The sequence below is a fragment of the Pristiophorus japonicus genome, chromosome 6 (assembly GCF_044704955.1).
Source record: "Pristiophorus japonicus isolate sPriJap1 chromosome 6, sPriJap1.hap1, whole genome shotgun sequence".
Taxonomy (NCBI): Eukaryota; Metazoa; Chordata; class Chondrichthyes; family Pristiophoridae; genus Pristiophorus; species Pristiophorus japonicus.
The window spans coordinates 246,667,225-246,692,294 of NC_091982.1; the positions used below are offsets into that span (position 1 = coordinate 246,667,225).

Consider the following 25,070-nt stretch of genomic DNA (forward strand, 5'->3'; position numbering starts at 1 on the left):
GTGATTCTCTGGCTACAATTAGACAGAAAAGAATGAAACCAGGCGAGTGCAGTCCCACCCTGCTGCACGACAGTGGAGCGGCTTTGGAGAAGGATGGAGTGGTCAACCATGTCAAAGGCTGCAGACAAGTCAAGAAGGACAATGAGGGATAGTTAACCTTTGTCACAGTCACATGTTTACCATTGTGTTCTATTTCCAATTTTGATCAATTTCACATTGTTTTCCAATTCCCCATTGTGTTCTATTCCCATTGTGTTCCTATTCCCATTGCGTTCCTATTCCCCATTGTGTTCCTATTCCCATTGTGTTCTATTCCCATTGTGTTCCTATTCCCATCATGTTTCTATTCCCCATTGTGTTCCTATTATCTATTGTGTTCCTATTACGATTGTGTTCTATTCCCCATTGTGTTCCTATTCCCATTGTGTTCCTATTCCCATTGTGTTCCTATTCCCCATTGTGTTCTATTCCCATTGTGTTCCTATTCCCATTGTATTCCTATTCCCCATTGTGTTCCTATTCCCATTGTGTTCTATTCCCCATTGTGTTCCTATTCCCATTGTGTTCTATTTCCCATTGAGTACCTATTTCCATTGTGTTCCTATTCCCATTGTGTTCCTATTCCCATTGTGTTCTAATCCCCTTGTGTTCCTATTCCCATTGTGTTCTATTCCCATTGTTCCTATTCCCACTGTGTTCTATTCCCCATTGTGTTCTATTCCCATTCTGTTCTATTCCCATTGTGTTCCTATTCCCATTGTGCTCTATTCCCCATTGTGTTCCCATTCCCCATTGTGTTCTATTCCCGTTCTGTTCTATTCCCATTGTGTTCTATTCCCATTGTTCCTATTCCCATTGTGTTCTATTCCCCATTGTGTTCCTATTCCCCATTGTGTTCTATTCCCGTTCTGTTCTATTCCCCATTGTGTTCCTATTCTCCATTGTTTTCTATTCCCGTTCTGTTCTATTCCCCATTGTGTTCCTATTCCCCATTGTGTTCTATTCCCGTTCTGTTCTATTTCCCATTGTGTTCCTATTCCCCATTCTGTTCTATTCCCATTCTGTTCTATTCCCATTGTATAACAGCTCATTTTGCATTGCATCATCATCAATTCAGTCATTCTTTATGAGAGGAGTTGAATTTAGATTGACCCCCTCAATGCAATATTGAGGAGCTGCTGCATTAACCTATTTTCACCTAATCTGCACAATAGAACCAGAGAACACGGCCTGTGCCAGCTCTTTGAAGGAGCTCTCCAATTAATCTCATTCCCCATGTCTTTCCCCACAGCCCTGCAATTCTCTCTCCTTCAAGTATTTATCCAATTCTCTTTTGAAAGTTACTATTGAATCTGCTTTCTCCGCCCTTTCAGGCAGTGTGTTCCAGATCATAACAACTTGCTGAGTAAAAAAGAATTCTCCTCATCACCCCTCTGGTTCTTTTGCCAACTATGTTAAATCTGAGTCCTCTCATTTCTGATCCACCCACCAGCAGAAACAAGTTCCTCCCTATTTGCTCACTCAAAACCGCTGAGAATTTTAAATCACTCCATTGAATCTCCTCTTAGCCTCCTCTGCTCCCAGGAGAACAATCCCAGCTTCTCCAGTCTCTCCACGTAGCTGAAGTTCCTCATCTGGACCACTGGATGGAGCTATGTATAACAGCAGAGAGCTCCAGTGCCTGTAGGTCAATCCTGCCACTGACGCAATGGGCTGATTGTAGTCGACTTACCAACTGTCTTCCTCTCAAAGAGTTGAGCCCCCACATTCCCCGTAAGCCACGCATTGATCGGGCGGTCCCGCACAGGCTGCTCACCAGCTGTTGCCGCTGGAAAAATGCCACGGAATTTAAAGGGACCATGCATGAATATAAATTAGGGGGAACATCGGTGGACATCCCCGTTTCCGACCGGTTGTCCATTTTTGAGTGTGCACTCATGTCTCTCGTTGCTTAGCTTACTGAAATACTTGTCAGCCTCATTGAAACTTTGCTTGTTTAGTTTGTAATACTGTCAGATCCCCCCCACCCCACAGTGATATTTTTCAGGACACGTTAAGATATGATAAGAACATAAGATAGGAACAGGAGTAGGCCATACGGCCCCTCGAGCCTGCTCCGCCATTCAATAAGATCATGGCTGATCCGATCATGGACTCAGCTCCACTTCCCCGCCCACTTCCCATAACCCCTTATCCCCTGATGTCTGAAATGTGACAGCTAAAGTGTGACAGCATGTAAATATGATGCTTACAGGAAGTCCGCACTATACAGAAAACACACAACATGATATTATTGAGGGAAGAGGCTCCAGCAGGCTGCAATGCTGGAGTTTGCGAGGCTTGAGTCAAAATGGAGGAGGAGGGAAAGGGGGAGATGGTGGGGAGTCCTGGCCCAACATCTCCTATAAAGTTGGAAAGTTAGTCATTATTAAAGATTAACAATTGCACTGCCTGAAAGGGCAGCGGGAGCTGATTCAATAGTAACTTTCAAAAGGGAATTGGATAAATACTTGAAAAGCATAAATTTGCTGGGCCATGGTGAAAGAGCAGATGAGTGAGACTAATTGGATCGCTCTATCAAAGAGCTGGTACAGGCACGGTGGGCCGAATGGCCTCCTTCTGTGCTGTGTGATTCTATGAACTGGAGTGACTTACCTCGTAAGGTTAAAGCAGCATGGCTGACAGAGAGGCTTCAGAAAATAAAAATTGATCTGCAGCGTGTCCAGGTGGCCAGAGCCTGAAACTGCACCCAGATTCACAGCAGATCATTTAAAGTGCTTCAGAGTAAAAGACACATCACATTAACATCAGAGAATCCTACAAAATATTATAGGCATCACAGGAAAGGAGTTAAATATAAACTTAACAGGTAGGAATGGGCATAGTTAATATGCAAATCTCCATACTAAGTGTTCCGACGCTTTCCAGCCGGCCTTGCATCCTTCGCAATTTTGAGCTCTTCCAAAAGTTTGTTGCCTGCATCCCAACTCACACCAAGTCCCGTTACCCCTGTGCTCACTGACCTACAATGGCTTCTGGTCCAGCAATGCCTCGAATTTAAAAGGCTCATCCTTGTTTTCAACTCGCCCCTCCCTATCTTTGCAACCTCCTCCAGCCCCACAACTCTCCGAGATCTCGGCGCTCCTCCAATTCTGGCCTCTTGAGTATCGCTGATTTGGTGGCTATACCCACAGCTGCCTGGGCCCTAAGCTCTGGAACTCCCTCACTAAACCTCTATGTTTTTCTAACTGTCACTCCTTAAGCCCTTGACCAAGCTTTAGGTCATCCTTTTAAAAAATTTGTTCATGGGATGTGGGCGTCGCTGGCAAGGCCGGCATTTATTGCCCATCCCTAATTGCCCTCGAGAAGGTGGTGGTGAGCCGCCTTATTGAACCGCTGCCGTCCGTGTGGTGAGGGTGCTCCCACAGTGCTGTTGGGGAGGGAGTTCCAGGATTTTGACCCAGCAACGATGAAGGAATGGCCAATATATTTCAAAGTCAGGATGGTGTGTGACTTGGAGGGGAACTTGCAGGTGGTGGTGCTCCCATGTGCCTGTTGCCCTTGTCCTTCGAGGTGGTAGAGGTGGAGGTTCAGGTTTGGGAGGTGCTGCAGAAGAAGCCTTGGCGAGTTGCTGCAGTGCACCAGTGGTGGAGGGAGTGAATGTTGAAGGTGGTGGATGGGGTGCCAATCAAGCGGGCTGCTTTGTCCTGTTGAGCTTCTTGAGTGTTGTTGGAGCTGCACTCATCCAGGCAAGTGGAGAGTATTCCATCACACTCCTGACTTGTGCCTTTTAGATGGTGGAAAAGCTTTGGGGAGTCAGGAGGTGAGACACTCGCCGCAGAATACTGAGCCTCTGACCTGCTGTTGTTCCCATAGTATTTATGTGGCTGGTTCGCCCTAATATCTCCTTATGTGGCTCGGGGGGGGTGTCAAATTTTGTTTGCTAATCGCTCCTGTGAAGCGCCTTGGGATGTAGTATTGCATTAAAGGTGCTATATAAATGCAAGTTGTTGTTTGCTTAGAACATATAAACAAATGAAAATGAGGGTCTGGAAGCCTGGTCCATCGTGTGTGCTGCACCCCCTCCTCACCAGCGGCCATGTCATTTGCTGGGAGGGTCTAAAAATCGGATAAAAACCCAAGGACCTTTGAGCCTGCTTTGCCATTCAGTGAGACCATGGCTGATCTTCCACCTTAACTCCATCTTTCCTGCACTATCCCCATATCCCTTGATTCCCTTCGTATTCAAAAATCTATCGATCTCAGTCTTGAATATACTCAGGACTGAGCCTCCACAGCTCTCTTCCAAAGATTCACCACCCTCTGAGTGAAGAAGTTTCTCCTCTCAGTCCTAGATGGTAGTCCCCTTATTCTGAGACTGTCCCCATTAGTTCCAGACGCTCCAGCCAGGGAAACACATTGCAATGATTAAAAAAAAAGAAAAGAAAACTTGGATTTATACAGCGCCTTTCACAACCACCGGGCATCTCAATCCGCTTTACAGCCAATGAAGCACTTTTTGGAGTGTAGTCACTGTTGTAATATGGGAAATGTGGCAACCAATTTGCGCGCAGCAAGCTCCCACAAACAGCAATGTGATAAAGATCAGATGATCTGTTTTTGTTATGTTGGTTGAGGGATAAATGTTGGCCAGGACCCTGCGGAGAACTCCACTGCTCTTCTTCGAAATAGTGCCATGGGATCTTTTGCATTCACCCAAGAGGGCAGATAGGGCCTCGGTTTAACATCTCATCTGAAAGACAGCACCTCCAACAGTACTGCACTCCCTCAGCACTCCCCTGGAGTGTCAGCCTGGATTTCTGTGCTCAAATCCCTGGAGTGGGACTTGAACCCACAACCTTCTGACTCGGAGAGCTGCCCACTGAGCCACAGCTGACACTATTCGAATAGGGCAAAGCTTTTAAATGTAAAATTGGACTTTCCATCTTCAGCCCACCCCCCAAGATGCTCCGGGGTCTCTGGGGGTCCACGGGGTTGCTGGGGGGGGGGGGGAGAGGGGAGACAGGTGGGGGACGGGAGGGGTGGAACCTATGACGCCACAGTTTCCATGGCACACCTGTGCGAGAGCGCAATGAATCGAGTGGGACCTGAGGTAGGAGGCTGTGAACAACAGGTGTGGAGTGCAGTGCATCCCAGCAAATTGCAGGGTGACAACTGATGCAATTGGGGTCACTTTCAACTTCGGCAAAGCTTTAATGGTTTCATTGTAATCCCTGCATTACAACAGCGGCCACACTTCAAAAATACTTCATTAGCTGTAAAGCGCTTTGGGACGTCCTGAGGTCATAGAATCAGAGGCCCCGAACTTGGTGTGAGCTAAGTCCCGCCCGTTTCTCGGCGGCCCCCGGGCGGAATGTCAGTTTTTTGCCGCCCGCTGCCGCTGGGGCCAGTTGGCGGGAGTTTCGCCGTTGTTCTGTCAGCGGCAGCGGGAAGCGGCAGGCAGCGGGAGTTGGCGGGCGGGAGCGGGTGTGAGCGGGGGGCATCAACGGCCGGCGGGAGGTGCAGGCCCCTCGACTCGGGAAACATCGGAGGCCGTGCACCGCGCATGCGCGAGAGTTTCGATTTTTTTTTTTGTAGTTTCCTGCGGGCGATGACATCACTTTTGCTGCGATTGGGGTTGAGGGCTCAGCTGCGAATGCTCATAAAAACCTCGCTGCTCACTTGCATCTGCCACTTGCAGATTTGGAGAGAGAAAAGCGAGATCATCAGCCATCCATCTAAAAAAGTTGTCATGAGTCAAACAGACGCTTCCAAGAAGTCTAATGGAGGGGGGGCCCAGAGCTCCCTGGTTTATGAGGAGTAACTAGAGGAACTGGTATGTGAGGTGGAGCACCATTATAAAGACCTCACCTGGGATGGTTGTGGCAAACCTCCACTACCCCAATATAGACACATTTGGCGGGAGATTGGGGAGGCCATGTCCTCAGTGGGCAACACTGTGCGGGATGGGGACCTGTGCAGTCATCTATTTCGTCCTTCGCCACCTCATTAAATGCCTGGTGCAGCGGCTGGTGAGGCAGTGGTTTGAAGTTGCCGGTACTTTGTAACAGAGCTAGCTGTGTCAGCTGTGGTTTAGTGGGCAGCACTCTCGCATCTAAGTCAGCAGGTTGTGGGTTCAAGTTCCCACTCCAGAGACCTGAGCACCTAAATGAAGCTGACATTCCCAATGCCAGCACTGAGGGAGTGCTGCACTGTCGGAGGTGCCGTTTTTCAGATGTGACGTCTACCCTCTCAGGTGGACGTAAAAGATCCCAGGGCACTATTTCAAAGAAGAGCCTGAGAAGTCCCCTGCTGTGCTGGCCAATATTTATCACGCAATCAACATTCACTATAAAGCAGATTATCAGATCATTATAACATTGATGTTTGTGGGAGTTTGCTGTACGCAAATTGGCTGCTGAGTTTCCTACATTACACCAGCGACTGCACGTCATTGGCTGTAAAAGGCTTCCGAACGTCCTGAGGTCATGAAAGGCGCTGGTGAAATGCAAGTCTTTTCCTTTCCTTTCCAGCTGCATTCCAGAGAGTGAGCACATAATCCAGGCTGGCACTGCCAGTGGTAGTCCAGAGGGCATGCTGCACTGTCGGAGGTCAGAAGTGGGGATGTTCGCTGATGACTGCAGTGTTCAGTGCTATTCGCAAATAGTTGTTATGAGATAATAATGTATTCTTTTTGGAAAAAAATGAAACCTCCATAAAATGATACGACGTTTCCTCAGCACAGATCTCCTGTCTGATGCTTTTTGGTTCTGTGTTCTGCTGTGTTCTCGAACTGCCAGAGTGACTTCAGAATTGCGCCAGTGCCAGTCTGCAGACTACAACTTCCAGAATGCTATTCGGCTTCTTCTTCTCCGTTTGATACAGTACTGGACAAGTAGGATGGGGCATACAAGTGGAATTGTGGCATTGTGACTATTGTTTAATCAATCATAAAAATATCCTGTTGCTTTAGAAACACGCCGTGATTTTTCTGATTGGACAATTAAAGTATATTTCAACAATGAAAAAAAAATGGAGCAGTCCATGCCCACATGCAGCAAGACCTGGACGACATTCAGGCTTGGGCTGATAAGTGACAAGTAACATTTGTGAGGCAAGTGCCAGGCAATGACTATCTCCAACAATGACTATCTCCACCTCCCCTTGACATTCAACGGCATTACCATTGCCAAATCCCCCACCATCAACATCTTGGGGGTCAGCATTGACACGAAACTTAACTGGACCAGTCACATAAATACTGTGGCAACAAGAGCAGGTCAGAGGCTGGGTATTCTGTGGAGAGTGTTTCACCTCCTGACTCCCCAAAGCCTGTCCACCATCTACAAGGCACAAGTCAGGAGTGTGATGGAATACTCTCCACTTGCCTGGATGAGCGTAGCTCCAACAACACTCAAGAAGCTCAACACCATCCAGGACAAAACAGCCCGCTTAATTGGCACCCCATCCACCAGCTTAAACATATACTCCCTCCACCACTGGTGCACTGTGGCTGCAGCATGTACCATCTACAAGATGCACTGCAGCAACTCGCCAAGGCTTCTTTGGCAGCACCTCCCAAACCCGCGACCTCTACCGCCTAGAAGGACAAGGGAAGCAGGCGCATGGGAACACCACCACTTCCAAGTTCCCCTCCAAGTCACACAGCATCCTGACTTAGAAATATATCGGCCATTCCTTCATCGTCACTAAGTCAAAATCCTGGCACTCTCTCCCTAACAGCACTGTGGGAGCACCTTCACCACACGGACTGCAGCTGTTCAAGAAGGCAGCTCACCACCACCTTCTCAAGGGGCAATTAGGGATGGGCAATAAATGCTGGCCTTGCCCATGAACAAATAAAATAAAAAGTACTGACTGTCAGACGAGACATTTAAACCGTCTGACTGTTGAAGTGGACGTAAAGGATCGAATAGATCATCAACAGGCAGCTCTCCCTGTGTCCTGGACAGTGTTTATCCCTTGAACAAAATCACTGAACATGATTATCCGGGCATTCATCTTAACGCTGCTGGTCCGACCTTGCTGCGTGCAAATTGGCTGCCGCATTTTCCCAGATAACAAAAGGAATTCATTGGTGGTGAAGTGTTTTGGGGGCTTCTGAGATTGTGAAAGGTTCTGTGTTAAACAAAATCCTTTCATTACAATGTTTGAAATCATCTCAGTTGGACTGTCAAAGACAAAATTCACTTATGAAATGCAGGGCCCAATTTCCTTATTCTTTGTGCCTGGGAATACACATTCCCAACAGGAAAAGTATGAGAGAAAGAGTGAGGGGGTGGCGGGGTGGGGGGAGCAGACCCAGGACACGCTGCATGGAGTAGCTGAGGTTTCCTGGGTTTTCATCTGTGAAGCCCAAACAGTGAGCGTTGATGGGCTATTCCACCACAGGAGGAATCAAAAGCAATCCTCTCTGAACGGATGTCACCGGATCCAGATCGGGAATGGAAATCGTGGTTTGGATTTTCCCCATTCCTAACCAATAGGAATTGAGGCCAATTGTAGCCCCTCCCTAATGCCGGCCATTTAGCTAACGCAGCACGTATGAGGGACGGAGGAGAGAACTTTCTCTGGTTCGTGCGTCTGGGCTCAGCGTTGGGTGCAAGCTAGGTGGCAGCTGTGGCTCAGTGGGCAGCACTCTCGCCTCTGAGTTAGAAGGTTGTAGTTTCAAGTCCCGCATCAGACTTGACCACAAAGTCTAGGCTGACCCCTATGCTTTCTGACCTACCGACTGCTTTCTGACTGCACCTGGTTAAACAACGCCTTGATTTCAAAATTCTCATTCTTGTTACAAATCACTCCATGGACTTGCCCCTCCCTATCTCTGTAATGTTTTTCAGCCTCACAACCCCACAAGATGTCTGCGCACCTCAAATTCTGGCCTCTTGATAATTGCTCAACCATCGATGGCCGTGCCTGCAGCTGTTTGGGTCTCAAGCTCTGCAACTCGTTCCCTAAACCTCTCCGCCTCCCTATCTACCTTTCCTCCTTTAAGATGCTCCTTAAAACCTGCCGCTTTAACCAAGTTTTTAATCATCTGCCTTAATTTCTTCTTTTGTGGCTAGGTGCCAAATTTATCTGTTTTGTCTTGTAATACTGCTGTTCGCCTCGGGATGTTTTACAACATTAAAGGCGCTATTTAAATTAAAGTTGTTGTTGACACTCCCGGTGCAGTGCTGAGGGAGCGCTGCATTGTCAGAGGTGCCGTCTTTCAGATGAGGCGTTAAACCGAGGCCCCGTCTGCTCTCTCAGATGGATGTAAGTGATCCCACAGCCACTATTCAGAGGAAGAGCAGGGGAGTTCTCCGCATTCTCCTGGGCCAACATTTATCCTTCAACCAACATCAACATTGTGATCTCAAGACATCCCAAAGTGCTTTACAGCCAACGAAGCACTGCTCAAAGTATAGTCACTGTTGCAATGTGGGAAACGCAGCAGCCAACTTACGCACAGCAAGCTCCCACAAACAGCAATGTGACAATGACCAGATAATCCATTTTTTAGTGATGCTGGTTTGGGGAAAAATGTTGGTCGAGGACACCAGGGAGAACTCCCCTGCTCTACTTTGAAATACCGCCGTGAGAACTGTTACGTCCACCTGAGAGCAGACGGGGCCTCGGTTTAACTTCTCAACCGAAAGATGGCACCTCTGACAGCGCGGCACTCCCTAGCGTATCCTGACTGTGCCAAGCAGCAAGCGACCAGGCCAATAAGATTTCGGTACAGAGCCCAATCAATGGAATATAAGTAAAAGGACGTCAAGATCAAATATGATCTGCAGAATCACCCCCACACAGGGAGACATTCCCAGATAGAGAATCACTCCTAAAGTGAATCATTCTCAGAGAATCACTCCCAGAGAATCACCCCCACACAGGGAGACATTCCCAGGTAGAGAATCACTCCCAAAGTGAATCACTCCCAGAGAATAATTTGCAGACAATGACTCTCTGATGGGGGATCACTGGCCAGTGCCAATTCCATGCCGAAGTCTCGATCCCCGGGCAGAGTACCAGGCCAAATCCAGCCTTTGGAGTGGGGCAAATGATGCTGCCTAGCATCTGATGTTGTGGAGCTCTACACCGGCTGAGTGCCCTCCAATCTCCCGACACCAATGTTTGAGCAGACCCGGCTGACCAATACAAAATCACAATTTTCAGTGACGAGCCATGTTGCTGGGATACCATGCGCCGGGGTTGTCCTACCTGCAGCTGTGTTGGGTTGGTTTTGGTGAGCGGGGCAGACATGCTCAGGGAGAACATAAGAACATAAGAAATAGGAGCATGAGTAGGCCATATGGCCCCTCGAGCCTGCCCCGCCATTTAATACGATCATGGCTGATCCGATCATGGAGTCAGGTCCACTTCCCTGCCCGCCCCCCATAACCCCTTATTCCCTTATTGGTTACAAAACTGTCTATCTCTGTCTTAAATTTATTCAATGTCCCAGCTTTCACAGCTCTCTGAGGCAGAGAATTCCACAGATTTACAACCCTCTGAGAGAAGAAATTCCTCCTCGTCTCAGTTTTAAATGGGCGGCCCCTTATTCTAAAATTATGCCCCCTAGTTCTAGTCTCCCCCATTAGCGGAAACATCCTCTCTGCATCCACCTTGGCAAGCGAGCCCCAGGTGGGCAGAGGAAATGTTTCAAGGACACCCTCAAAGCCTCCCTGATAAAATGCAACAGCCCCACCGACACCTGGGAGTCCCTGGCCAAAGATCGCCCTAAGTGGAGGAAGAGCATCTGGGAGGGCACTGAGCACCTGGAGTCTCGTTGCCGAGAGCATGCAGAAAGCAAGTGCAGGCAGCGGAAGGAGCGTGCGGCAAACCAGACTCCCCACCCACCCTTTCCTTCAACCACTGTCTGCCCCACCTGTGACAGAGACTGTAATTCCCGTTTTGGACTGTACAGCCACCTAAGAACTCACGTTTAGAGTGGAAGCAAGTCTTCTTCGATTTCGAGGGACTGCCTATGAATCCCCCGACACCAATGTTCGGGCAGACCCGGCTGACCAATAGAAAAATCACAATTTGCCGCGCAGAGCCGGATACCATGCGGTGGAATTGTCCTACCTGCAGCGTGGGTTGGTTCCGGTGAGCAGGGCGGACATGCTCAGGGAGCTGGGAGGGCAGACTGGGCTCCTGGGGCTCAGAATTAGCAAGACCCCGCATCAGATGGGTGTCCAAAAGAAGAAAGCAAACCCCCCCCCTTCCCTCCCCAACTAAAGATTAAGACGTCCTTCAGCGATTGTCTTGGCGTACAACAGCACAAAAAAAACATAGCCAAAATGTATTTAAACATAGGTGATTGGCCAGCCAATCTCTGATTATTTCCCTCAACACGGCTCATTCCACGCTGGGTTTTTTTTTCAATGAAGGGTAAAGTTAATTCAGTCGACAATGCCACAGCTGGACTTAAGTATAGCCCTCCTAGCATGTGTGCAGCGAGTATGTCTGCATCCTTCGGGGACCGCCGGCTGCCTTGGTTCGCCAGCGTGGAGAGCCCTGTGTCATTGTGAACATATGCTGTGCGCTCCAAACACTCGCCGTGGCCGGCTGAGCGGCGGGCAAGGTGTTTGTGAGCGGAGCCAAGGGGGTCCCAAGGCAGGAGGAGGAGGAGGCTGAGGTGGGGACCGAACGTACTGCCACAAAGCCCGAAGGCTGCTCCTGGTCCTCGCCTTCAGCCTCATTGTCCGCGCACAGCGGGCTCCTTGCTCAACAGCTTGCTAATGACACGGGGCTTTACAGCCAGCCGAGATGTTGCGGTCGGGACTGGCACACGCCGCACTGACGCTCGCCCGCTCGGGCTGCCCCTGAATAATTGGCATCATTGTCTACTTTGCTTCTGTGGGAGAGGAACCGAGCGAGGGAAAGATACACCCCTGGCCGGTTGGCGGCTGGGCGAACAGATGCCTCGCTCTGTAATGGGCAACGGTCAATTGCGAATGCCTGCCAATGCCAGGCTGTGTGGGGAAGGGGCTTGGAGAGCTGGGGCTGTGGAGTGAGTGAGAGGGTGGGTGGGAGGGCTCCCCGGGTGGGAGGGCTCCCCCTCCCTGCGGGAATCAATCCTCTGTGACTTGTGAAGCAAATATCAATAACGAGAGGAAAAATTGAAGTGGACAATGGATTGTCAGGAAACACTTGCGGTCAGGCACCTGTACTTACCAGGAAGAGTCTATTCACTCGGACATTTGAGAACGGTTCATTTGAAAGGAATGTCTTAGCAGCTGCCGCCTGTACCTGATGCACAGGTGACCGACCACAAGGCAACATGTTTGCTGAAAACATAGGGATTGGAAACCACCAAGGACAGCTCGAGTTCCCCCCCAACCACAGCCTCCATCACTCACAGCTCTGCAACCCAACAGGCTTTCAGGGAACAAGAACTTGCTGTTGAAAACATCCACATGGGAAGGGAAGTCGGGGGAAAGGGCATTGTCGGAAAATCTGTGCTTGTGTTCACCCAATTCTGCAATCTGTGCCGATTGCAACGTCATCGGATTCAAAATAACTTGCATTTCTATAGCGCCTTTCACGACCACAGTGTCGTGCAGCCAATGAAGTGCCTTTATCATCATCATCACATCATCATAGGCAGTCCCTCGAAATCGAGGAAGACTTGCTTCCACTCTAAAAATGAGTTCTCAGGTGACTGTACCGGAATTACAGTCTCTGTCACAGGTGGGACAGACAGTGGTTGAAGGAAAGGGTGGGTGGGGAGTCTGGTTTGCCGCAGGCTCCTTCCGCTGCCTGCACTTGCTTTCTGCATGCTCTCGGCGTCAAGACTCGAGGTGCTCAGCGCCCTCCCGGATGCACTTCCTCCACTTAGGGCGGTCTTTGGCCAGGGATTCGCAGGTGTTGGTGGGGATGTTGCATTTTATCAGGGAGGCTTTGAGGGTGTCCTTGAAATGTTTCCACTGTCCACCTTTGGCTCATTTGCCATGAGGGAGTTCCGAGCAGAATGCTTGCTTTGGGAGTCTTGTGTCGGGCATGCGAACAACACACACTTTATAAAGTGCAGTTGCTGTTGTAATGTAGGAACTAATTTGCTCACAACAAGCTCCCACAAATAGCAATGTGATAACGAGCTGTTTTGTTAATTATGTTGTTTGAGGGATAAATATTAGCCCAAGGGCACCGGGGAAACCGCCCCCCCCTCATCTTTTACAGCAACCTGAGAGGGCAGGCGGGGCCTCGGGTTTAACATCTCATCTGAAAAATGGCACCTCCGACAGTGCAGCGCTCCGTCAGCTCTGCACTGGGCGCGTCAGCCTGGATTATGGGCTCAAATCTCAAGAGCGGGACTCGAACCCACGGCCTTCTGACTGAGCCATGGCTGACACCTTTGAGCAGCAAGTACGTGCTGTACTGCAAACTTCTAATGAAAGGGTGATGGCAGCCACAATCCGACAAAATAACCATCTAGCCACTACCTTTCGAGTGCGGGGAGGTCTGCTTGAGATCGGGATGCCCCCGAATGAAGTCAACAGCCCATGACAGACATGATAATCTGATACCTGAGATGGACCGGTCAGTGGATCTCCGGGGTTACACTGGGGTCATTGACCAGACAACCAGACCCAGCCAGAAATGAACCGAAACAGAAAATGCTGGGGATACATTAGCAGGTCCATCAGCATCTGTCATGGAAAAGGCAAGTTCAACGATTGGAGTGAAGACTCTTCCAGATTTCCAGTCATTGCAGTTTGTTCATTTTGGTTGGTGGGGAGATTGGAGAAGCTGGGGTTGTTCTCCTTTAGAGCAGAGAAGGTTAAGGGGAGACTTCTTAGAGGTGTTGAAAATCATGAAGAGTTTTGATAGAGTAATTAAGGATAAACTGAGGGTCGGTAACCAGAGGACACAGATTTAAGGTAATTGGAAAAGGAACCAGAGAGGAGATGAGGAGAAATTTGTTTTACTCAGCGAGTTGCTGTGATCTGGAACACGCTGCCTGAAAGGGCGGTGGAAGCAGATTCAATAGTAACTTTCAAAAGGTAGTTGGATAAATACTTGAAGGGGGAACATTTTCAGGGCAATGGGGAAAGAGCGGGGGAGTGGGACTAACTGGATTGCTCTATCAAAGAGCCGACACAGGTACGATGGGCCGAATGTACCATTCTATGAGCCTGAACTTGATCAAAGCCAAGGCCCACCAAATGCCGGCCAAAGGACTGCCGATCGCCACCGAGAGACCGGGCGCTACTTTGCCAGAAAGATCCCTCTGAAAGAAATGGCAGTACCGCCCGGCGGCAAAATAACGGCTTACGTTGTGAATCTGGGCAGCAGCGGGCGGGAGCTCCCAATCTCGGCGGCAAATGCGATCCTCACCAAAGTGCTGCCGAGGATTGAGTCAGGCCCAGGTAGGGGGGAAGACCATAAAATAAAAGTCTTAAAAAAAAGACACTGGAATACCTTCAGGGGGCCCCATGCAGATGAATCGCTGGAAATTTTTTTTTTAAAGATGTTCACTAACCTTTTTTTGCAGATCTTCTTACTTACCGTCGGGGTGAGACCTACCTCCATGCAGCAGTCCTTCCTCCGGCTACCACCGGCTCCCGCCGACTCCCGCCTGCATCAATATGGCAGCTCGGCGGGCGGGAGGTCAGTTACACGACTTGGTCGCCAGAGGCAAACAGCAGGCGGTTCCCGGCACTACTCCCCTCCCGCCGGCGGCAAATCTGGAGGAATCTGTCACCGAGGGGAAAGCGGCGAAAAAACTCGGCAGTAACCGGCGGCAGTGGACCGTAAGGCCACCAATTTCGGGCCCTATGATAGAGCTTTTAATTCCCGATAACCCAGCAATCTAACAGCTTAATGGATAGGCTTGGTCTCCCGAAGTTACAACAGTGACTACACTTCAAAAATACTTCACTGGCTGTAAAGCACTTTGGGACGTCCTGAGGTCAGGACAGGCGCTGTAGAAATGCAAATTTTCCTTAATGCTGCAGAACTCTGTGTTGAGGAATCCTCCCACTGAGCTCTGGCAAAAGCTGCTTGGACTGATTCCACATAGGAACGTTATAGTCACGGGAGGGAGAGCAGAGTTCTACATCAGCAATTTGTAATTTCAAACCAGGGTCTCATGAGAGAAATTAAAGTTTGTGGAATTCCTTCAAGCAGGAGCAGGACCTGTTTCTGGCTGGGGCAGAGATCACCTGGTACAAAGGGTAAGAACTGTAAAGACTTATCAGGGCCAGAGTGGACTAGTTTCAATCATCTGTGGGTGGGGGGGGGGGGGGGGTTGATGGCGGTCGGAGAGGGATTTCCCAGAATTTGTTCCCCAAATTGGCCTGCGTTTTTATGTTTTTTCACCTCTCCAAGGAGATCACATGGTGTTTTGGGTGTTTTTTTTTCAATTAATTCACAGGATGTGGGCATCGCTGGCAAGGCCAGCGTTTATTGCCCATCCCTAGTTGCCTTGAGAAGATGGTGGTGAGACGAATTCTTCAACCGTTATAGTCCGTGTGATGAAGGTGCTCCCACAGCGCTGTTAGGGAGGGAGTTCCAGAATTTTGACCCAGCGATGATTGAAGGAATGACGCTAGCCGGTGCCAAGGTCGATGCCCGGTGGTTCGTCTGGTTTCATTCTTATTGGCATGGAAATCCCAGCCTCCCCAGACACGGGAAGGCATTGCAAAAGCCAATTTTCAGCACACAATGCACATGCGCTGAAAACTGGCTTTTCTGATCCATCAAGCTGGAGCTTGACAGATTTCACGCATATCGGGAGCGAGGACATTTGTAAGAGCAAGATTGCGGAATTTACCCAAATCTTGCCCAGCAAATGTCCTCAAAATTCTTGCACCTGATAAAAGCAAGCATACAGGCATAAGAGTTTAAAAACATACAAAAATATAATAAAATAAAATTTAAAAAACACATTGTTTTAAAAAATCCTGCCCACCATGTTACATTTATTTTTAACCATAATTAAAAAAACTTCTTAAAAACTCAGAACTTTTTTTTCTCTAAGATATTTATTAACTTTAATTTTAATTTTGCGGTGTGTTTTTTATTTTTTATTACATGTGTTTAGTATGTTTGTTTTTTTTTTCTCATTAAGAAGTAGAAAGAAATCGAAGGGTGATGTCACAGCCAAGGGGGTAAATGATTGGCTGGTGATTGGTGAGTAGTTTTTCCTTTTCTTTTTCTTTATCAGTAGGTAACCTTTATCATTGTTGTTGCCCAATTAAGTTAATCTAAGAGTTAAGTCATGGCAGGAGAGCTCGGACACGTGTCATGCTCCTCCTGTGCTATATGGTAACTCAGGGACAATTCCAGTGTCCCTGACGACTACATGTGCGGGAAGTGTATCCGGCTGCAGCACCTGACAGACCACATTGCGGCACTGGAGCTGCGGGTGGATTTACTCTGGAGCATCCGCGATGCTGAGGATGTTGTAAATAGCATGTTTAGTGAGTTGGCTACACCGCAGGTAAAGGTTACACAGCTAGATAGGGGATGGGTGACCAGCAGGAAGAGCAGTGGAAAGAAGGTAGTGCAGGGGTCCCCTGCGGTCACCCCCCTGCAAAACAGATACACCGCTTTGGGTACTGTTGAGGGGGATGACTCATTAGGGGAGAGCAGCGGCAGCCAAGTCCATGGCACCGTGGGTGGCTCTGCTGCACAGGAGGGCAGGCAAAAGAGTGGGAGAGCTATAGTGGTAGGACATTCTATTGTAAGGGGAATAGATAGATGTTTCTGCGGCTGCAATCGAGACTCCAGGATGGTATGATGTCTCCCTGGTGCAAGGGTCAAGGATGTCTCGGAGCGGCTGCAGGACTTTTTGAAGGGGGGGGTGAACAGCCAGTTGTCGTGGTGCATATAGGTGTAGGTAAAAAATGGGATGAGGTCCTACAAGACGAATTTAGGGAGCTAGGAGCTAAATTAAAAAGTAGGACCCCAAAAATAGTAATCTCAGGATACCAAGTGCTAGTCAGAGTAGGAATCGCAGGATAGCTCAGATGAATACGTGGCTTGAGGAGTGGTGCAGAAGGGAGGGATTCAAATTCCTGGGACATTGGAACCGGTTCTGGGGGAGGTGGGACCAGTACAAACCGGATGGTCTGCACCTGGGCAGGACTGGAACCAATGTCCTCAGGGGAGTGTTTGCCAGTGCTGTTGGGGAGGGGTTAAACTAATATGGCAGGGGGATGGGAACCTATGCAGGGAGACAGAGGGAAGTAGAATGGGGGCAGAAGCAAAAGATAGAAAGAAGAAAAGTAAAAGTGGAGGGCAGAGAAACCTAAGGCAAAAAGCAAAAAGAACCTCATTATAGCAAAATTCTAAAGGGGCAAAGTGTGTTAAAAAGACAAGCCTGAAGGCTCTGAGCCTCAATGCGAGGAATATTCATAATAAGGTGGACCAATTAACTGCGCAGATAGTTGTTAACGGATATGATGTAATTGGCATCACGGAGACATGGCTCCAGGGTGACCAAGACTGGGAGCTGAACATCCAGGGGTATTCAATATTCAGGAAGGATGGACAGAAAGGAAAAGGAAGTGGGGTAGTGTTTCTGGTTAAAGAGGAAATTAATGCAATAGTAAGGAAGGACATTAGCTTCGATGATGTGGAATCAGTATGGGTGGAGCTACGGAATACCAAAGGGCAGAAAATGCTAGTGGGAGTTGTCTACAGACCACCAAACAGTAGTAGTGAGATTGGGGACAGTATCAAACAAGAAATTAGGGATGCATGCAATAAAGATACAGCAGTTATCATGGGCGACTTTAATCTACATATTGATTGGGCTAACCAAACTGGTAGCAATGCGGTGGAGGAGGATTTCCTGGAGTGTATTAGGGATGGCCATCCTAGATTGGGTGATGTGTAATGAGAAAGGCCTAATTAGCAATCTTGTTGTACGAGGCTCCTTGGGGAAGAGTGACCATAATATGGTAGAATTCTTTATTAAGATGGAGAGTGACACAGTTAATTCAGAGACTAGGGTCCTGAACTTAAGGAAATGTAACTTCGATGGTATGAAACGTGAATTGGCTAGAATAGACTGGCGAGTGATATTTAAAGGGTTGACGGTGGATAGACAATGGCAAGCATTTAAAGATCACATGGATGAACATCAACAATTGTACATCCCTGTCTGGAGTAAAAATAAAACGGGGAAGGTGGCTCAACCGTGGCTAACAAGGGAAATTAAGGATAGTGTTAAATCCAAGGAAGAGGCATATAAATTTGCCAGAAAAAGCTGCAAACCTGAGGACTGGGAGAATTTTATAATTCAGCAGAGGAGGAAAAGTGTTTAATTAGGAGGGGGAAATAGAGTATGAGAGGAAGCTTGCTGGAAACATAAAAACTGACTCAAAAGCTTCTATAGATATGTGAAGAGAAAAAGATTGGTGAAGACAAATGTAGGTCCCTTGCAGTCAGATTCAGGTGAATTTATAATGGGGAACAAAGAAATGGCAGGCCAGTTGAACAAAAACTTTGTTTCTGTCTTCACGAAGGAAGACACAAATAACCTTCTGGAAATACTAAGGGATCGAGGGTCTAGTGAGAAGGAGGAACTGAAGGAAATCCTTATTAGGCAGGAAATTGTGTTAGGGAAATTGATGGATTGAAGGCCGATAATTCCCCGGGGCCTGATTGTCTGCATCCCAGAGTACTTAAGGAAGTCGCCCTAGAAATAGTGGATGCATTGGTGATCATTTTCCAACAGTCTATCGACTCTGGATCAGTTCCTATGGACTGGACGGTAGCTAATGTAACACCACTTTTTAAAAAGGGAGGGAGAGCGAAAACGGGTAATTATAGACCGGTTAGCCTGACATCAGTAGTGGGGAAAATGTTGGAATCAATTATTAAGGATGAAATAGCAACGCATTTGGAAAGCAGTGACAGAATTGGTCCAAGTCAGCATGGATTTAGGAAAGGAAAATCATGCTTGACAAATCTTCTGGAATTTTTTGAGGAAGTAACTAGTAGAGTGGACAAGGGAGAACCAGTGGATGTGGTGTATTTGAACTTTCAAAAAGCTTTTGACAAGGTCCCACACAAGAGATTGGTGTGCAAAATCAAAGCACATGCTACTGGGGATAATGTATTGACATGGATAGAGAACTGGTTGGCAGACAGGAAGCAGAGAGTCGGGATAAACGGGTCCTTTTCAGAATGGCAGGCAGTGACTGGTAGGGTGCTGCAGGGCTCAGTGCTGGGACCCCAGCTCTTTACAATATACATTAATAATTTAGATGAAGGAATTGAGTGTAATATCTCGAAATTTGCAGATGACACTAAGCTGGGTGGCGGTGTGAGCTGTGAGGGGCACGCTAAGAAGCTGCAGGGTGACTTGGACAGGTTAGGTGAGTGGGCAAATGCATAGCAGATGCAGTATAAGGTAGATAAATGTGAGGTTATCCACTTTGGTGGCAAAAACACAAAGGCAGAATATTATGTGAATGGCAGTAGATTAGGAAAAAGGGAGGTGCAACAAGAATTGGGTGTCATGGTACATCAGTCATTGAAAGTTGGCATGCAGGTACAGCAGGTGGTGAAGAAGGCAAATGATGTGTTGGCCTTCATAGCTAAGGAATTTGAGTATAGGAGCAGGAAGGTCTTATTGCAGTTGTACAGGGCGTTGGTGAGGCCTCACCTGGAATATTGTGTTCAGTTTTGGTCTCCTAATCTGAGGAAGGACGTTCTTGCTATTGAGGGAGTGCAGCGAAGGTTAACCAGATTGATTCCCGGGATGGCAGGACTGACATATGAGGAAAGACTGGATCGACTGGGCCTGTAGTCACTGGAGTTTAGAAGGATGAGAGGGGATCTCATAGAAACATATAAGATTCTGACGGGACTGGACAGGTTAGATGCAGGAAGAATGTTCCCGAGGTTGGGGAAGTCCAGAGCCAGGGGACATAATCTAAGGATAAGGGGTAGGCCATTTAGGACTGAGATGAGGAGAAACTTCTTCACTCAGAGAGTTGTTAACCTGTGGAATTCCCTACTGCAGAGAGTTGTTGATGCCAGTTCATTGGATATATTCAAGAGAGAGTTAGATATGGCCGTATGGCTAAAGGGATCAAGGGGTATGGAGAGAAAGCAGGAAAGGGGAACAGAGGTGAACGATCAGCCATGATCTTATTGAATGGTGGTGCAGGCTCGAAGGGCCGACTGGCCTACTCCTGCATTTATTTTCTATGTTTCTATGTTTCTAATAGCAATGAGAACTCGTAGATGCGGAGTTCCCATTGCTATTCATGGGAAAGCTGTGGAATACTGTACCTGATTGGCTGAGCAGTCACACGTGACTGCATCTTCTGCGTGGGAACCAGGAGGACGGGAGCACGTTCCGCAGCGCGGGATCAGAAGGCTTCCCCACCGGAATCCCAGGCGCTTCCCGGACTGTCGTAGAAATATTTCAGGTCGGAGACAATTGCCCGTGGGAAGCCTCTGACTGCAATTTCAGCCCCATTATTCTTTTTTGTAGCGGTTTGTTACAACTGAGTGGCTCGCTGGGCCATTTCAGAGTTAGCCACATTGCTGTGGGTCTGGAGTCACATATAGGCAGATTTCCTTCCCTAAAGGATATTAGTGAACTGGATGGGTTTTTACGACAATCCAGTAGTTTCATGTTCACCATTAATGACAAGAGCTGGTGAAGAGTTTATATATCGTGATCCAGGCTGGAGGGACCAGAGGGCAGAGGGTCTTTTGGTGTCCGTCATTGTTCGTATGTTCTCTAACCCACTGCACCATCGATACTTAAACTTTTAATACAACAACAAGCCTTTGAAAAACATTAAATTAGAGTGATATTTATCCACAGTTAAATCAACGGTTTAGCAGGAAACCTTAACTTTACTGCAGAAAAAATTCTTCAAGTCCAAGTTTGGGTTAAAACGTCTCCTCAAGGATCCTAAGTAGGGTGAGCCTCAGAGAGGAGGATGGCAGAAGAATGTCACAACAACCTGGATTTATATAGCGCCTTTAATGTAGTTAAACATTCACAGGATAATCTACACCCTTCACGTGAGTGTTAGCAAAAAAATTTGGCACCGAGTCACATAAGGAGATTCCTCGTGGGGGAATCTAGAACTAGGCATAGACGCAGAATAAGGGGTCGTCCATTTAAGGAGGAATTTCTTCTCTCAGAGGGTCATGAATTTTTGGAATTCTCTACCCCAGGGAGCTATGGAGGCTGGGTCATTGAATATATTCAAGGCTGAGATAGACAGATTCTTGAACTACAGGTTCAACTCCACTAGAGGAAAGTAGAGTTGAGGCCAAGATCAGATCAGCCATGATATTGAATAGCAGAGCAGACTCGAGGGTTCAAATGGCCGACTCCTGCTCCTATTTCTTATGTTTCTTATATTCTTATGTTCTAGCACAGGTGACCGAAAGCTTGGTCAAAGAATTAGGTTTTGAGGAGCATCTTAAAGGAAAGATGTAGAGAGGCAGAGAGGTTTAGGAGTATTTGAAGTGAATAGTGCAAGTGCATTTAAGGAGAAGCTAGAAAAGGAATAGAGGATATGTTGCTGGGATTAGCTGAAGAGAGCTGGGAGGAGGCTCGTGTGGAGCATAAACACCGGCACGGACCAGTTGGGCTGAATGGCCTGTTTCTGTGCTGTAAATACTGTGTAATGTGATGTAATCTTAGATGTTAGAATGTGCTTGTCTCCTCTTCCTCTAGTTGTTCCTCAACACCTTCAGTCACCTCCTACTCAGCCAAGAAACAAGTTCTTTAGACAAACCACCACGGTTCAGGAGGTAGATGAACCATCGCTGTAGATGAGGAGAAACTTCTTCACCCAGAGAGTGGTGAACCTGTGGAATTCTCTACCACAGAAAGTAGTTGAGGCCAATTCACTAAATATATTCAAAAGGGAGTTAGATGAAGTCCTTACTACTCGGGGAATCAAGGGGTATGGCGAGAAAGCAGGAAGGGGGTACTGAAGTTTCCTGTTCAGCCATGAGCTCATTGAATGGCGGTGCAGGCTAGAAGGGCTGAATGGCCTGCTCCTGCACCTATTTTCTATGTTTCTATGTTTCTATGTGATTTATGGCTTTGGACTTGTAATGTATTTGCTTCATGGGTTCTTTGCTTAAGAATCACATTGCTACTAAGAACTAGTTGATTTATTAACAATGTTTTAACAATCATACTACACATTACCAGTTCATCCAGTCGGCTCACAACTGCATACCTCATTGTAGATGACCTCGACCCAACTGGCTGGGGTTTTATTGAATCTTGTGAACATCATGTGACTCTGACTTGGCCACTCACAATGCAACAGCACCACAAACCTGTGAGCATCCTCACAGGTGCATACATTACAGGACTTTGCACTCCCCACCCCCCCCTCCCCTTCACCCCCCCACCCCACCCCACATGGAGGCTGCTGTTTGAAACAATGAAGTCATTTACATTCTGACCCAAACTTTACAGAGTAGATATAAAGTATGGAACTAGAGGTGGTCCCTGATGGCTCCTGTGATTGGCTGAGCGATATGGAACAGTGGTCTCAGGGTCAAACTCAGTTGATCTGGGATCTGGTGGCAGTGCAGCTGCTAAAATTAGCCTCACGCCCAGGGAGAGGAGAACAAAATCTGCCGGACTTCCTGCTCCTGGTCGGCCCCCAGTTGTCCGGATGTGTTGTTGTTGGATGCGGACAGGGATGAGACACATCTGTGACACACTACAGTGAAAAAACACGACTGTTAAATTTTGTTGGCCAGCACCAAAGGCGCTACATGAATGCAAGCTGTTGTCTTGGCTCGGATCACACTTGAACAATGGTCACTTGGAAGGGATTCCAGAATCCGACCCGTGGGATTACAGGTCAGATATGGGTTCAAAGCTTTCAATGGAGGGTCCGAAGGGTGGATTGGAAGAGTAGAGGCGAGGGAGAGAAATGGGGACAATTACAGGTAAGGTTTTACAGACACTATTGGCCCGGTTTTAACTCCAGGCGGCCTCCCCGCTCAGGCCTGAGTTACAATTACAATCAGGTCTCAGTGATGTCAGCGGGCCACAACATGCTTATTTTGCAGAGCCTGCAGTGATGGCCCTTCCCTTTAAGGGAGGGAAGGAGCCTTTCAACAGGCTGCGCTGCATGGCCCAGTGTGCTGACCTCACCGCCCAGCCCGCTGCCCATTGCGCTCCGAGAGGGAAGTGGAGCGCTTGTCTTGGAGCACAAATGGCAAATTTTTTTAAAGTTTGAAATTGTTAGCGCCTGGCGCTAAATTGAACAGATCCCTGGACACTATTTTGAAGAAGAGCAGGGGAGCCCACGGTGGCGCCTGGCACTAACTTTTCAAACTTTTAAAACTTAGCGTCCCAGAGGGGGCAATAGTGAATTTCTCCCCCACACAGTCTTCGTGCAATCAGAGGGAAAGGATAGAGAAATGAATACCCCAACTTCAATTACACGGGGGTTCATGTGATGTATGTTGTAATGTCACATAACATTAATGTAATGTCATGTGAATGTCAGCTGTGGCTCAGTGGGCAGCACCCTCGCCTCTGAGTCAGAAGGTTGTGGGTCCAAGTTCCACTCCAGAGACTTGAGCACAATATCTAGACTGACACTCCCAGTGCAGTGCTGAGGGAGTGCCATTCTGTTGGAGGGGCAGTACTGAGGGAATGCTGCACTGTCAAAGGGGCAGTACTGAGGGAGTGCTGCATTGTTGGAGGGGCAGTACTGAGGGAGTGCTGCACTGTTGGAGGGGCAGTACTGAGGGAGCGCCGTACTGTCGGAGGGGCAGTACTGAGGGAGTGCTGCACTGTCGGAGGGGCAGTGCTGAGGGAATGCTGCACTGTTGGAGATGCTGTCTTTCGGATGAGACATTAAATCGAGGCACCGTCTGCTTTCTTGGGTGGACGTAATAGATCCCATGACACTATTTTGAAGAAGAGCAGGGGAGTCCACTCTGGTGTCCTGGCCAATATTAAGCACACAATCAACACTCACTAATAAAGCAGATTATCGTGTCATTATCATATCGTTGTTTGTGGGATCTTGCTGTGCAAATTGGCTGTCGTGTTTCCTACATTACAATAGTGACAACACTTCGAAAATGACTTCTTTGGCTGTAACTTGCTTTGGGATGCCCTGAGGTTGTGGTAGGTGCTACAGAAATGTAAGTCTTTCTTATAACACATGCTCAGTCACGTTTACTGCTGGGTGCCAAGATCAGGTTCGATTTTAACCTTACCCAGCAGAAACCTGGCGGGTGGGCAGTTATAATTGCCCTGGCTCTCACCTGTCCGAATGCCGCCATGATCGAAAATCTGTAATTTTGACCAGCTCTCCTGGGCAGGCAGCAAGGACGCGCCAACCGGGAAGGCATTAAGGCACCCAACTTCGCACCTCACACTTCTTTCCAAGCACTGCTGCAGAGTAAAGGGCAACTTACGTTAGATTGGATTGTGTGCAATATTACAACGTACAACATTCCTCGCTCCTCCATTTTAGCAGAGCCATGAAGCAGCTTATTGTTTTAATGTCTGCACAACAAGGTGAGGGATGATAATACTGAGGAACGAAACACTTTCCTTTTCAAGCACCGGGCATCAGCATCAAGTACCTCCAGGGCAGGTACAGCATGGGGTTAGATACAGAGTAAAGCTCCCTCTACACTGTCCCATCAAATACTCCCAGGACTGGTACAGCATGGGTTAGATACAGAGTAAAGCTCCCTCTACACTGTCCCATCAAACACTCCCAGGGCAGGTACAGCACGGGTTAGATACAGAGTAAAGCTCACTCTACACTGTCCCATCAAACACTCCCAGGGCAGGTACAGCACGGGGTTAGATACAGAGTACAGCTCCCTCTACACTGGCCCGTCAAACACTCCCAGGGCAGGTACAGCATGGGGTTAGATTCAGAGTAAAGCTCCCATATACACTGTCCCATGAAACACTCCCAGGGCAGGTACAGCACGTGGTTAGATACAGAGTAAAGCTCCCATATACACTCTCCCATGAAACACTCCCAGGACAAGTACAGCACGGATTAGATACAGAGTAAAACTCCCTCTACACTGTCCCACCAAACATCCCAGGGCAGGTACAGCAC

At 48.1% G+C, this 25,070-nt stretch overlaps 1 protein-coding gene across 1 annotated transcript in view; it reads right to left on the reverse strand.

Annotated features, from left to right (window-relative positions):
• Positions 1-12,518, reverse strand: part of gmnc (geminin coiled-coil domain containing) — a 35,670-nt gene extending 23,152 nt beyond the window's left edge. Inside the window, exons 1-2 of the mRNA XM_070884111.1 lie at positions 12,372-12,518; positions 12,187-12,261 (exon numbers count right to left, since the gene is read on the reverse strand). Of these exons, the coding sequence (XP_070740212.1) occupies positions 12,187-12,261; positions 12,372-12,518 (222 nt within the window). The remainder of the gene's footprint in view (positions 1-12,186; positions 12,262-12,371) is intronic.
• Between the last annotated feature and the right edge of the window lie 12,552 nt (positions 12,519-25,070).